The 15,677-nt window shown below is 42.0% G+C and overlaps 1 protein-coding gene across 2 annotated transcripts in view; it reads right to left on the reverse strand.

Annotated features, from left to right (window-relative positions):
- PROX1 (prospero homeobox 1) overlaps positions 1-15,677 on the reverse strand; it is a 47,854-nt gene extending 32,177 nt beyond the window's left edge. For both annotated transcript variants that reach the window (XM_029965135.1, XM_018085311.3), the window contains exons 1-3: positions 15,596-15,677; positions 7,815-9,603; positions 1,127-1,234 (exon numbers count right to left, since the gene is read on the reverse strand). In XM_029965135.1, the coding sequence (XP_029820995.1) occupies positions 1,127-1,234; positions 7,815-9,536 (1,830 nt within the window). In that variant the 5' untranslated portion in view covers positions 9,537-9,603; positions 15,596-15,677. The remainder of the gene's footprint in view (positions 1-1,126; positions 1,235-7,814; positions 9,604-15,595) is intronic.

Here is a 15,677-nt window from a genome sequence, read left to right on the forward strand (position 1 = left end):
TGTATTGCTTCCCCCCCCCTTTTTATAAACGTTGTCACCATCCGCTCAGCACATGTCATTGAATAAGAGGAACCTCCAAGGACACGGCTGTGAGGGGCAGAAGCGTACTGAGATGTGCAAGCAACGTTAAATGAAAAAAAATAAAAGGAAACATTGCCAAGAAACTTGACCAAAGAGAACTGATCAGCAGAAACTGGGCCAAGTTCACAACCTGTGGAATAATCTTCCACTAAGACTGAAAAAACCCATAACCCAAAAGTGATTAAAAGAAGGATTTCAGTAATTTGTTTGGGGTGGGGGGATACGTAACAAACTAATTTAAGCTAATGTAATGTTTATAAAGTTACTTAGATAATGACACCATGTATACCATTATAATCATTAAAACACAATCTATGTGTTTTTTAAAAAAACTTAGATGATTAACACAAAATCAAGTTGATGTGAAGGAACAATTACTTTTAGAAAAAAAATCAGGAGGTCCTAATATTCTGTAGAATGAGGGAGGATGCAGCTGTATGTCGACAGCTTTCATATCCTCATTTGAATAATGTGGCCTGAATCTGTCACTTTATTCATCCTCCTTATGCTCAGTGTACTCTGCATCAACAACAAATTAAGTTGTAAATAAGAGACAATCATCACTTTTGTTTTTAAGCAGCTTCTGCATGGAGAATTTCAATGTACTGTTTCTTTTTGACAGAAAGAAAGGGATTCTACACTCTGCTTATGTAAGCACAAATATGAGGAAACCAACCGAAAAGAAACAATAAGGGAGGACTTGAGAACTGCTCCAAAATGTTCTTGGAAGTACATTTCTACTACCACAGAAATTTCCTTTTCTAATAGGATATACAATGAAAACCGTTTAATTTACTGCAATAATTATTCTTATTTTGCTCTAAAATTTTAGTGTGTTTTTTTTAAAAAATTTTAATTTAGAAACATCCGCTTCCCTCATCCAGGCACAAGCAGGGTATACCTCAACTAGAAGAACAAGTGAATGAAGTCAGATGTAACCTTTATGCACCCAAAAATATTATTAATCTCTAATATGATAACACTACCATTTTGTGAGCAAATACAGCATTAGTAAGGAGAAAGTAGGGGAAAGAGATTTTCTTACCTTTACGTCTGAGAAGTAAGTTTTCAGCATATTGGAACTTGGGTACCGGGTGTAAAAGAACATGAGCTTGGCCTTTTTCAAGTGATTCGGTGACAAGCCTTCCTGCATGTAGGATTGAATTAGTAAAGGAAAATTCTTTTCTTGAGAAAGATTTTTCAGAATGTACAGACCTATGAAAGTGCCCCCTTAAATGCTCTACAGTTCCCCAGACCACAGGAGAAAATATTAACAGTTAAATTGCTGTGCTGTAGGTTTCTGCAAAATAGGTAAATGTGGGACGAGAGGCCACGTAACTTAAACCCTGTATTTCCTATCAATTTAGGTGCTGGGTCTCAGGGATCTTGCAAGTTTACGGATTGTGTACCATATGTATGTTCACTTGTTGCTACGGAAACAAATGCAGGAAGCATGTGCCGCAGAAAACTTATCGGAAGCTTTTTTCTCTCTCTTCTTTGCCATGCCGGTTAAAGTTTCTTTTTCTCTCAGTGTTGTGCTACTTGCACACAATAAAGCCAATGCATGTCAGACAATCAGAGGCACTTAATGATTTCGAGCAGTTTTATACAGGCAGCACATTTCACCTGTTTCATTCGCATCGATAAATTTTAACATCTTGAGTAGCTCCCTCTAATCCTGCTGTTGCTTTGCTCCAGTGGCTGCCTTGCAAATCAAAGTGAAATCTGTGATAGGCAGAGCCCCTCGGCTGCCGAATGCCCCCACCACAAATTTGTCACCTCCTGATTTACACAGTTAACTCCTTGGAGAACGAAGCTGTATTTGGGGCTAACCAATCAATACATGTGGGCTAGCAAATCAATAAATGGCCACTTACCCTATAAGGCAGCCTATTTATCCTGGAAACATCATTACCTTTTAGATCTGTAAACAGAAGCAACTAAAAGAGTTCCCAAGGGAATGTGAAGCTAACCATAACAATCTCGGCTTGCTGATTTTTCTCCCCGCTTCTTGGCTCTCTTTTGTGAACTGTGTGCTAGGACAGCTCTGGTCACATCTGTGCCGCAGGCTGGCCCTGCCATTTCCTCAGCAAATTAATGGCTTTATAATTTATCAGAAATGAAGATGCACGTGGAGAAAATCAATGTGGTCCCCACAAGGTCAATTAAGGGTTCTTCCCAGAAGCTTCTCTAAGGACTGTTTCTCCTAAACACAATTGTTGAAAAATTCACTCAGTTCACACCTTACAGTGGGGGGGAAGGTCAACCAAGTTGACAGATGCGCTGCAGCCAAGGTGCCTCTTCTGCCTTACAGCCGGGTGCACGTCAGCACAGAACATCTCACTCTCCAAGCCTCGAGATGGGAAACCCAGACTAATTTTTATCAGCAGGCTACTGTTGATTAGCTAGGCTTTTTCAGCAGAATTCCCTTTTCTCTAATTCCTGAAATCTGCTGAAACCCTCTCCCTTCATTTCAGTTACAAGGTTCATTTTTAGATTAGAAAAATGTAACATTTAAAAAAAAAAAGCATTGACAATATTAGTTTAAAAACCTCTTATTATCTGGAAGTACATGGAAAACGGCTCAGCTGAACTTGCATTTTGTTTTAGATGCTTAATGATTACAAAGAAGATAATTTATGACTGACATACTTCTTGTGCCAAGAGAAGAGTTGAAAGAACCTCCAGTTACCTCCATTAGACTGATAGAGAAGTCTAAAAGAGCATTACACTCTGCAGTGCCATCTGTCAAAATACGTAAGTGAAATAATAGTAGCAAGCTGTCACCTATTGCTTAGTGATAAGAGTTTTAGACAAATCAAACTTCTGTGCCAGAAATCCGTTTTGTTATGTGATCCTTTCAGGAAACTGGGGGTCCAAAAGGGAACTCCAGTAGGAGAGAAAAAAAGTAATCTTGAGTCTCCTTAATTTGCAATTCCTCTGACGCTGACAACATGTTAATATTGGGTTTGGTGTATATTCTCTTTCAAAGTAAGCTCAAAGATGGACTTAAACTTCAAAAAAACCCTCTCATATTTGCTGGATTTAAGCATATTAGACAGTTGTCTAAGCATTTGGATTCCTTCTGCATTTAGGATTTTTAAATATTTTCTGCTCTAATGCCAGAGGATATTGATATTGAATGAAACATGTATTAAAAGATGCTCTGAGACTCAAATTCCCAGAAATCCATTTTTTATTAAAATTATACTTGTTCTTAAGCACTTGGCAGCCTTAAAGCAAAATCAAATATGCAACAAATCTGTATATCTTGATCCTAAGGTTAACGCTTTACTGTGATAAAAGATATGATCTGTAATAATATAGCAAAAAATAGTTAATGACAGACTTAAGAGCTAAGAATTAGATAACCCTTTGCTATTTCAGAAAAAAAACTGAACTGACCAATTGCTTAATTTCCTTTTTAAGTGCTTGGGCTGAAAAGCAACTGTTCTTCCAAGAAAGCACTAGCTGTTTCCAGGATACTTACACACGCACAATGACTCATGATGAAATAGATTCAGTAAACATACAGCTGTACCGAACACGAGCTAAGCCCCATTCAAGGCCAGGAAAGAAAACGAGCACAAATAAATATTAAGGAGGTAAAGGGAGGAGGGGTGCCGAATGGAACGCAAACAAGCTCTGTCCCAGCAGCTCGTGTGGCTTGCCTCAATTCTCTTAGCTATAGCTTTGTGAAGACAGATGACATTCAATTCTATGGGTAATGCAAAATAGACAATAACTGCTGAAACTTGAGCCAGCTGCCAGGTGTAAAAAAAAAAAAAAAAAAAAAAAAAAGGAAAGAAAAAAAAAGGACAGAAAGAAAAGATGATAAATCCATAAATTAATGAAAGACATCTGCTCGGGAACATAAAAGATCAGAGGAACAGTGTACTGCAGCTGAACCTAAAGCAGTGTTCAAACAACCTGAGAGCCTCAGTGTTGTGCATTTACACAGCACAACGTTGCCTCACCTATCGCAGCAGCAGCAGGAAAATGGCTAAACCCTAAGAAATAGGAAGTGGAAGACTGGGAACAAAACATATGGGGACAAAATCTATACAAGCTCATGCGTGTTTTAACTGGAGAAGCACAGGGGTGGCACTGCACAGCATTTGATTCATTTGCACTTCAATCCTCCCAGGTAATGCTCCTCTTTTGTAAAAATATTTCTCAGTGGAGATGATCTTTCGCTTCTGTTACTCTCAGCCTGAGCCCCCGCAAATGCTCTAACAGGCTTTTCTAGCCCACGCGTGTATTGAGCTGAAGGGAAAAGGGGTAAGAATAGGTTGTATCAGTTAAAAAATCTGCACTAGCAAAGCCAAGCTGCTCCTTAAGTTACACCTCAGGTACTTTTAATCATCAAAGCTCCAAACAGCTGCATCTCTGAGCATCTTCAAGACCCTCGGAAGAACAGACTGGCTGGAAACCATTTGTTCATCACATAGGTTTTATCAACAGCACAGAGTTATCCAGCTTGCTGTACAATTGCTCCTTTTTTTAAAAAAAAAGTTTAATTAGTTTAATTCTAGTCAGATGTAATAACTCCTCATTTCAAAATGTTGTAATTCACTGATTACAGCTTTGACATATTGGGACTGTGAAACTTACTCCAGTTGGACTGGAATTCTGCTTAAAAATAAAAAAAATTGTAGAAAGGTGCACTAATGTTTCAAAGCCCTCCTGCCAGGGAGAGCATGCTAAAGTTCTTCACCTTTACAGATGTCTTAACAGCACACAAACTACTGTTGTGCTTCAATTTAGATCTATGCAAATGTTTTGGGATTGAACAAGGCTATTTTTCTTGAGATGCAAAGAGGATGCATGACAAAGGAAGACCATACAGAAAAACAATTCGCTGTCTGTTTCTTTTGGAATTTGAATAAAACTTAATATTTGATTAAACAGATTAGTTTGCAAAGATACAGACTGCATTCATGACCAAGATGGGAATTCAGGCTGCAGGTGCATCTTATCTTGTTTAGCAACATACACAAACATTAACCATTTTCTTCTGCAATTCAGCAAAGAATGATCAGATACATTTTACAGGCATTATTATAAAAAAAAAAAAAAAGAATAAATCCCAAGAAAACAAAAACCAGGCTAGTTCAGTGTTTAACTTACTACTAAAACCTGAACTTGGCTCTATCTGCTAGTCTTCTGTTCTCATCCTGGCTGCATTGTCCAGGAAAACAGATGTTGCTTTCTGTGGGGAAGAAAGATCTGCTTCTTTGAAGAAATTTGTTGCCTATATGTGCACATTCATCCATGTAAAACAAAAGCGACCACAAACCAACCGACCTCCACACCATGCCTTTCCCTAGAAACTGTAAGCTACCTGGACAAATGAGCTGCTGCTAGGAAAAAACATCCATCCCCACAGCAGAGTAGACTATGGTGCACGTGTAGAGATGTTATTTAATAAATCTGTTTGTCCCAACAGGTCTGTATCTAAACCCAGAACAAACTGCACCTTGCAACAGCATCTAGGTGGGAAAGTCAGTGTGTTTTCCCAATGGCAGGGAAAGAAGTAGGGTAATAAAAGAGAAAAGTTATCACTGTAGCACCGAGCATTTCCCCTGGCTATATCTTGAAGCAGCAGAGGACTCTTGCACCTCTGTTTCAGCAAAAGCAGCAAGCTCCATTAGCAAGTACCAGCGAGAAGGAGCAGGAGAAAGGGGGAGAGATGGCAAGAGTGGGGGAGACGTGCTCCACGGGTGGCGAGGATCAAGTGCAGCCCTAGAACTACTCCTAGTTCACACACCTGGCATGTTTCATGACTCCTCACTCCTCTCCCAGGATGGGAGAACTATTTTTATACAAAAACAATTTGTATGCCACTGTCCTGTTTAGTAGAAATTAAGTGCCCTGGCCTGAGTCTTGCCCTCAGCTGCCACTCCTGTTGACCTCAAGACTGCTTTCCAAGCACTGCAGCTTGCATTTCAATATACAGATTTTGGGCTTGGAACTGCAAAAGTAACTGGCACTAACTGTGAGTGATGCTGGAGTTAGACAGACTCCTCTATTTTGCTGTAAAATGTAAATGGTGAGGAGATTTCCTTGCTACCAGTGCTCAACAAGATCCTCTTTTGGTAAAGAGGTGCCTCAAACACCACGTCCACTACCAGCTGGCTCTCGAAAACACCAACACCTTAGGAAGGTGCTTTCAACTATAGAACACTTTTCCCTATAGAAATGGGCCTACTCACACAGGTCAGACAGCAGCAATCTGGACTCAGACTTGACCTAAGTTACATCAAAGACCGGTGGTAATGGGCTTTGGACCTGCAGCGCCTGCCTTGTCCCAGTGGTGCCCACTACCATGGGAGGGATGGAAAGTCCAGGTAACCAGCAGGTCTAGAGCCCTGACAGGACCCTCCTGAGGATTTAACATGTCTACAGAAAATGTGGTTAAAATAAGCTAAAACCACCAGAGTTATTAATCACCTAGAAGATAACCAGTGAAGAAGCACAGCCTCGGGCAGCTGCCTTCACACGATACCCCTCAAAAGAGGACAAGTTCCTCAGCATTGCTACCACTACTCAGGTAGGGGCACAGGTATTCAAATGCAATTACTTTCATCATCTTGGGAATGAAATTAGATGCATCTGAGGCTCTGTATTTGTGCTGTTGCCTTCTGCTGGGGTCTTAGAGCTGGAAAAGTTATCAATCTACCCTTCATGCAAAATCCTCAACTTTAACATTGGGCACACATGGTATTTTATTCGTTTTCAATACATCTGTACTTTGATAAAAAACCTTTTGACCAAAAAGAACATTAGGGCAAAAGATGGAAAGCCTGGGAGGTGTTAGAGCTAAAAGAGAAAAAAACCCCAAAAAACCAAAAATCTAGTACTAGTTTCCAGGAAAAAAACCTAAAAGATTATTACTGTGTCTGGATATGCCTAAATAAAGGCAGAGATGGATTTTTTGCCCTAACTAAAGCCTGCTATTGAGCTAAAAAGAGAGATTTTATTATCATCTTTTTTTTTTTTTTAAGGAAGGGAAGTGTCCTGTAAATTTAATACAGCTGAAGTTTTATATTTAATTGTTCTCTCTAGCTTTCCAAAATAATTTGCTTTGTGTATCTTAGGACAAAAGATTTCTGTGTATGGCTGAACAGAGGTTAATCATGCATAGCAGGCAGCTGCACACGGGCTGAGTAACAGACCTCTGGGTGGGGGAAAGAACTTGATGCAGCCTGAATATATCAGTACCTGTGTCTTTTGTGCTTCATTTCCCTTATGCACTTCAGAGCTGAAGTCTCAGCAACAACCGGACTGTGGCTCTCTGAGAGCCCCAGCCATGACACCATTAACAGGGTCGTGTGTTGGCCTGGCACAGGAGGGAAAAGAGGCAGCCCTGGCTGGAATGGTTTTTGGACGAGGGCGCTGCCCCCTTTATCACCTCCCTGCCTGGGAAAGGATCTGCCAGCCCAGGGAAACCCACTGGCACCCAGGCTGTGGGCTTGGTTGTCTTCCTGACCCCACAGGGCAGACTAAAAGGCTGGGGGAGGGCCAGAGGCTTTTTTACATGAACACCATTGCTGAAAGAGTGCTGTCAGTCAATACCACACGTTTTATTTGGCCCCACCAAGCCCCCTACCTTCACCCCATAAGCACCCCACTCCTGCAGCACCCAGGGAAAGCCCTGTGGCACCAGCACGGCCCCTCATCCTCTCCCACCAGCCACCACCAGGTTATCGCTCATCTTTCAAAAAGGATATTGCACTTCCCGAGTAGGGCGAGATTTCGGACATGTCTTGCAGGTCGCCACACTCGGACTTTATAAGGGATAAGGAGAGGCCCTCAGCAGCACTGGGGGGGTGGGCCGGCGAGCAGGGGTGGTGGTTCATGTGGTGCGACGACATCTTGGTCCTCAGGCTGGTGGTCTCCCGGGTCAGGTCAAGGGATTCAGGGGAGGCGCGCTCTTTCCCCGGGAAGGAGGCCGATGGGGCACCCAGGGGACTCTGGAAGGGGTAGGCCATGAGGGGCAGCGGGAAGGGGTGGCGGAAGGAGGAAGTGGAGAAGCCGGCAGTGGCCGAGAGTGGGGACTGGTGCAGGGAGGTGTGGTGGCCACCAGCCGGTGGGGCCGAGGCGGATTGGTCAGAGGAGTTTTTGCGGACAACAAGGGGCAGTGCCTCGGTCTGGTCGGTGGCGCCAGGCATGGGGACGCTGCCGAAGGTGTCAAGGGGGTTGGGAATGATGACATCCCCAAAGCACTGCAGGCGCTGGTTGGCCGTATGAAAGTTGTGGTTCTCCCCATTGACGGCAAACCTTGCCTGTGGGATCTGGAGAGGTGGGAAGACTTGAGGAAGCTGACGGGAGGGTTTGGATGAGAAAACTTTGACCACTGTGTCCACAACTTGAGACATGGCAGTGTTCAGCTCCTGCTTCAGTGTCTCGGCCAAGTGTTTGCCTTCAGGGTGGAAGGCATTTGGCCCTTGCTCCTTCTCCTTAGGACCTTCTCTTTTCGGCTTGTTCTCCGCTACCTCTTGCTCCCGGATGAGGGCCCGTGCCCGGTCAATGAACTGCCCTGGGTCCAGCTCACACATCTCATTGTCCGACCTGCTGACAGAGTCGCCGGCCCTCGCATCCATGGTTTCAGAGCGCATGCTGTCTTCAGACAGGTTGCCATCTTCATCATTTTCGGAGTCAGTGCTGTCGTAGATCTGGTAGAACTTCTCCTGCAGCTGGCGCAGCTGCTTCTGCATGTCCTCCAGCTGCTGCTTCAGCTGTCTGCGCTCCTCTCGCTTCTGCTCTTTCCTCGCTGAAACCAGCTGCTGGAAACTCTGCTGCTGCTGTTGTGGCAGCTTTTGCTTGCGTTTGTTTTCTCTGTAACTTTCTCGAGGACTGACGGACTGCGGAGCTATTTCTCTTTCATTTTCATTGCCCCTTAATGCCACGCTGGGGGAATGGCTCATACCCCGAATTATATTCTCAACCCGGGCGCGTTTAGCTCTCAGGTGCTCGTCGCATAACCGATCCACATCAAACTGGCTCATAGTTGGCCTGCCAAAAGGGGAAAGACACTCTTGGGGGCTGTCTCTTGAAGAGTTGCTGCATACATCCTCCTGATGTACTTCTGAGCCTGTACTAGAGAGACCGCTGGCTTGGAAACTGGGCTCCGTGCCACCATTTTTGTTCATGTTATTTTTCAACAGCTGGGAAATTATGGTTGCTCCTGGAAAAGGCATCATGGCATCTTCATATGAGTTCGCCCTCTTCAGCAGCTTGCGGAGTACATTTGACTTTTCCCCATCTGCATGCTGCACCACTGAATACTCGACATCCTGCTCTGAACCTTGGGGATTCATGGCACTAAAAAACGTTGCTCTTGCCTTTGCAAAAAATGCAGATGCTGTCCCTACCGTCCTTTTCACTCCAATGTCAACTCTTCTTCTCTTGGTTTGCCTGCTTAAGAGGGCTGTGCTGTCATGGTCAGGCATCACTGGACTGTTATTGTGCCATCTTCAAAAGCTTGTCAGCTGGGCTCAGCTCAAGAATCCTGGGACCCTGGCCAACAGAACAAAAGGACTGATGAATCATTTTCTTTAAATTTCTCCAAATTTCCTGACCTCAATCCTGAATAAAATGCAAAATGCATAGGCTCTGGGATTTATGGCACATTACAATTATTGCAATTTATTATGCACTCTGCTTGAAATGAAACATTTTTAAATATTTCTGCTCCACTGGTTTAAGATGGATTAAGATTTAAAAAAGCAAAAACTGCTTAAGCACCAGTAATATGATTCTCTTGCACAAATGCCTAAAATGATACTGTTTATCTTCAGAAGAAAGAGTAGATTAGAAGAACACAGCCTCTGACAACCAATTGATTAAATTTAGGGCATTGAGATACATGTTACAAAAGAAGATGAAAGTATTCCTTATTTAAGATTTATTGTTAAAACAAGAAATTGTATAAAATTTGGATTAAAAATTCAATTGCAATGTAAAAATGCAATTGTAGTTTTTAAAGAGAGATAAAACTGATACATTGTTTTAACATTCAAAGGTTAAAACAACAACTTTCATACAATTGTAGGGAAGGTGGTATATGTGTATGTGAAAGGTAAAGAAATCATAGACGCATTCAGGCTTACGCTGGGGGGAAAACCTCTCTTAAATCATTAGGAAAACATTTATTCACCAAAACCAAAATGCATTAAAATACGATATGGTCAGGATTATAGTATTTATAGAGATGTGATCGAGTAAAGGCCAAAATGTATTTTGTTAACACAGCCTCATATGTACCAGTGACTAGCCACGACAGTGTTTTGAAATTCCCCATCCATTCCTTCCCTTTTTGCAACTCTCCAAGCAAACTCCGCTACGAAAGGTTGAATATTCTGTATTTCATACATTAAAATACATGATGTCAAATTTTTTGCATAGCAGAAACAAGGCATGTTCAGTGTCACATCTCTCTGCTTTAGAAAAATCTCCAAGAACAATATCTGAAATGCCCAGTGAAGCCCTTCTTACATGTAGCATTTTGAATACACAGAATCTTATTTCCTGTGACATGCAGAAAAGATGAGAAAAAATACGGGAAGATGAAAGAAATAACATCAATCAGCTGCGTGAGAAAGGAAGATACCTTCTCTTTATATGAACTCTCATTGTTTCCCAGGAACACAGCATAAAAAGATAACACACTTCCTTGCATTTTGTAAAAGGCTCTTGACATAATTTGTGACTTATTAACTAGTGATGCTAAACTCACATCGCACATAAAGCATTAGACACTTTTTCCTGTTTCTTACAATTTAACAGTGATGAAAATTAAAATATTTTTCATGCAACGCTTATCTAATATTAAACTTTACATTTGCTTAACAGAGCACAGTCTTCACAATAACAGGGTATATTGCCAAAGGCAGCATGCAGACTTTTTGGAATTGCTCCCATCTCTTTCGGTTCACCTGTAAAAACATCTACGTGCTCCCTAGGACTGCATCTGTGGCTAGTTTTAAAGAATGACTATCCATGCAAATAGGCATAATTTCAGCATGAAATAATCTGTAAAATCAAGACAGTAGTCAATGCTTAGTTTGCAACCAGGACAAAAAAAAAAAAGCTTCTAATACTTAGAAACATTAAATTTATTCTGCGGCCTTTGCCCATGTATTCTGGATGCACTAAAAGAATTTTCAGAGATTTGGTGTCAGACACAGTTATGCAAGGGACATACTGTTTGTTTACATTACTGTTCCTTGCATATAGGAGAGAAAAAAAATGATAAAAAATATATTAAAAACCAAAAATGTAATGAATTCAAATGGGGAATCCAGAGCCTTACACTGTTATCCGGTCACTGTCTTCAGAGATCTTTCCTTATCAAGAAGTACAATAAGCAAGTTAAGTTTGGCTACCTCACGATAATGATAAAATAACAAGGACTTCTGTTGCAGGGGCCCAATTCTGCCACCTGCACACCAGGGAGCATCCCACCCTGCAAGCAACTCCCCTGGAGTCCAGGGGGACAAAAATCCTGTTATGTGCAAGGGGTAGGGTCAGGCCCTGCTTAGTAGCATGTGCTGTAAAAGACTGCCTCCTGCTTTCTCTCAATTGACGCAAATGCAGTTTTTCAAGGGGCACAATCAGGCTCTTACAATTAGAACTTTATCTAAAAAAAAAAAAATTAAAAAATGAGGAGTTGGGATTTCAGAAGGGTTGTTTTTCTAAAGAACTGGCCAAGTCCTCGGAGGGTGGAAAGGGATGACCATCACCAGGGTTTTTATGTAGGCGACACTGGCACAGAATAAACCAGGGTCAAGGTTGGCCTTTCAGTCTAATGGTGTTCATTTGAAACTGGTCTAAACTAATTGAAAGATAACCAAAAGAGCTCCTGCTTACTGCACATAAGATATTCTAAAGCCATCCACCACAAAGATACTACTTGCCAATATGAAAAAAAAACAAACCAGAAACAAAACCCACCAACACCGAAAACCTTCACGCTTTTCCTTCCTTTTCTGTAGTCAAGCTATGCTTGATTGAGAGCCAGCAGTACATTCCCAGACTCACACCAAAAACCTCATGACAGGTTTCAAGTTTTGCATGTTTCCCAGAAAATTCGAGGTGCCTGACCACTGTTTCCCTTTCTCTTGCCCAATCCCAACCAAGGACACACATGGGGAGGGCTTGCTGTACCCTTGAGTCAGCAGCTCAGGAAACAGGTTGTCCTGAACCAGGTTGGAAGGTCATTGCCATGCATCCTTCCTCCCCAGTGTCCATTTCCCTCTCCCCAAGCCCCTGTACCAGCCACTGTTCACCAGCCCATTCCTGCCACTGCAAACATGCAGCAGGAGGTGTTCCAGAGCGATGTCCTCTCCTTCCCTCGATGGAAGCTGAAAGCATCAGAGTTATCGTACACTTAACCTGGGTATTAAGCAACATCTCCCATTTGCCCTGGTGTTATCCTGAGCCTACAGACTGCCAGCTTTAAGGCTTACGTGCCTTTCAGCTTAAATATGAGAAATAGTTCTACTTCAGCCCAACAAAACAGAATGGGTATTGAACGGTCAGTTAATATTTCAGTCTCGGAGGACCAAAACCAATTCGCACTCAAGGGAAGTGGAATGGCATGTACAGCGGGATGCAAAATCCCAGCCACGACAGGCAGACTTCAAGACTGATTAGATTAGAACTGAATAAATAAGGAACTCTTGGGAAGGGGGGGAAATAATTAGGAAGTGTGTGTCCTTTATGTAGTACCAGTACTTTGGCTGCACGTTGTCTCAAAACTATATTTCATACATCTAATGTCTGTGTGCAGCAATCCAGAAAAACATGTTAGTAAGATAGCTTAGGTTGTCAAGATCTGTGTAGAAATATTCAGAAGCGCCATACATTTCTTTCTGAGTTACATAGTTTTAAATTTTTGAAGGTTAAATTTGGTTTATACATCACTTTTGATTCTCCTTGCATGCCAAGTGTAGTTTATGTTAAATTTACGGGACACATCTCAAACCTCAACTCGCACGGTGTGGCTTTCTCAGAAACTGAACATTTTCCATGCCCAGGTAATTAAAAATCATACCAAGGGCCTCAGCACTTTCTACATCCATCCATAAACATAGCAATAGTATTTTATTTACAAATTTAAGGAGATATGATTACAATGTAGCTATGAATAACCTCTTAACAGCACAGCAGCTACAGACATGGGTTTATTTCAGATCCATTTGATATGCACTGACATTTTAAATGGAAACATTAATTTCTAGGTCTCCAAGAGTTACTCTTACCAAACCTTTGGCTAGAACAGTCCTTAAAAAGGAGTATGATGTCAGGTATTTAACTACAAATAAATCAATTTCTGTAATCAATTTTGTTAACCCATCTTGATCTACAAAGACGATGATCATTTTCTCCTAGATTAATTCATACACCTATGAGATGCAAAGGAGATGTAAATTCAAATTCACCCTTGTCAGCCACTTTGAAGACCCCTAGCCTAACCTAAACAGCCATTAAATACACAGCAGCAAAGTGCTAAACTTGACAGATATGCATGGACGAATTCAAGGAGATATCAGTTTCTAGAGCTGAAACCGTTCCTATCTTTTCACAAGCTGACTACTCTGTTTGGTCCAGCATCTGCCTGCTTCGTGTCAGCCCATTATGCGAATACCACACAAGAAATTCAACATGCTTCTGCTAATAGAAATATTTAGATCTTTAACATGGTACATGGGGTATGGCTTTGCCAGAATCAGCCAAGAAGCGCAGGATGAAAATTACTCCAGTCAACAGCATTTCATGCACAAAACCACAGCTAAAATTTGAAGAACAGATGACATCTATTCAGCATAGATCTGTTCAGTGCTAAAATCACGTCAGCCACTAATGAGAAAGTACTACCTTTTTGTACAGCTCAGACACAAGTTTTCTTGGGGAAATGGTTATCCAACTCCCTTAGCTGAGATGTCTAATCAAAGAATCTGAAACAAGGCAGCAACAATGAGCAACTATTTGCGCAGTAGTAGCTACTTTATTAGGATTTCTCCGCAAGAAGAGGAAGCAGCAAAAATTAGAGCTTGATTTACTTCAAAATTATGCTGCCTGCTCTTTAGCCTTAAAGAAGAAAGCAATCCTTGTCTTACGAACTTGGTGACACCCAGGGCCCAATCCAACAAGGTATTCAGCAATTCCTGTGAATTCAAAACATCGCAATTCCCATCAACTACAGAGCTCGCTAACAGGAGGGATTCAGTATCTCACTAGTTCAGGCCTTTATTTTAGGGAGATACAGGGCCCTCCATCACGCAGCCGTGCTCGGCACTGCTTGACAAAACAGATTTTTTGAATGAGAAAAAGAAATCAAGCTGCTCAAACTAGAAAACTGAAAACATTTTCCTCCTCTCAAGCCAGTTTGGTCCTTGTTATTTCACTGATCGTGAAGAAAATAACTCACATGGCCTCTGTGTAGAGACAATACTGAAACATTCTCAAGATTCCTACTACAAATTCAGCCCAAGTTTTTCAAGATATTATTTTTTCCATGCTACACAATGTCGTTAAATCACAGATCTTGAGTTACTTAATTTAGCAGTTAGGCTGCACTTCGAGTCAGAATAAATCACTATTTAGAAACTACAAATTGCAGGATTTACAATTCTGCCCTGAATCAATTTAAACTTTTCAATTTCAAAATGTGTCCATTCTTATGAATACCTTAATTTATCAACTGAACATAAAATAGATGAATTATATAAACTGAGAGGCCTCAGAGTTCAACGGGCAGGGAAGTTAACAGTATATATCGACAGTGCCATTCAGCGAATGCAAGATACTTTACAAAAATAGGGAGCTGTTAGTGAAAAGTATATACATTGTATGTTTTATCACAGTTTAACTCCTGAAATGTTGATACTCTGTCTACCCTTGAGTATTAATAAACATTTCACAGTATGTGATATTGCTGCTAAAGGTAAGCTCTGGACAAAAAGCAGATAAAATAAATGCTAAATGAGCTGCAACAATCGTAAACTTTATGTGATTGATGGCAACTCACAGAAAAACTGCGAGAAGAAGACATAAGGGATATGTGCCACATGCAAATCTACGGGCAAGGAAACTGCCTCCGTATAATTCATCCTGCATACTGCCAAACCTCTACAGGCGATGGAAGTGACAAATAATCTGAGCTTTTACACCTCGCGGTGACACAGACGTGTTTTTGTACCCTGTGTTCAACAACACAGGACCTTCTGCCACCGAGCAATGGCCCCGGACGCGTGGACGCCTTCCACGTGCTCCCCACCCGTCCCCAGACCCGGATGAGGGGTTTGGGGTGACACTGGCCACGCAGCCAGAAACACCATGGGGTTTGCTGAGCACTCGGGACCTGTGGAAAACTAACGGGTTTCCAAAGCTCGTGTTGGCAACTTTTACCCGACATTCAAGGGCACCTCTAGTCTGCAGCCGCGTCTGCCAGCCCTGACTGATATCCCCTACTTTGTCAAAGGCATTAAGTTAATACCCCCCGTACCTGCCCTTCCGCGGACGGGGCACAAACACGCGGACGCGACGGTGGCCCCTCCGGGAGCTCCATCCCACCTCGGCCGCGCCTC

This window comes from Manacus vitellinus, unplaced genomic scaffold (assembly GCF_001715985.3).
Source record: "Manacus vitellinus isolate BGI_N305 unplaced genomic scaffold, ASM171598v3 scaffold_8_pilon, whole genome shotgun sequence".
NCBI classification, from domain to species: Eukaryota; Metazoa; Chordata; class Aves; order Passeriformes; family Pipridae; genus Manacus; species Manacus vitellinus.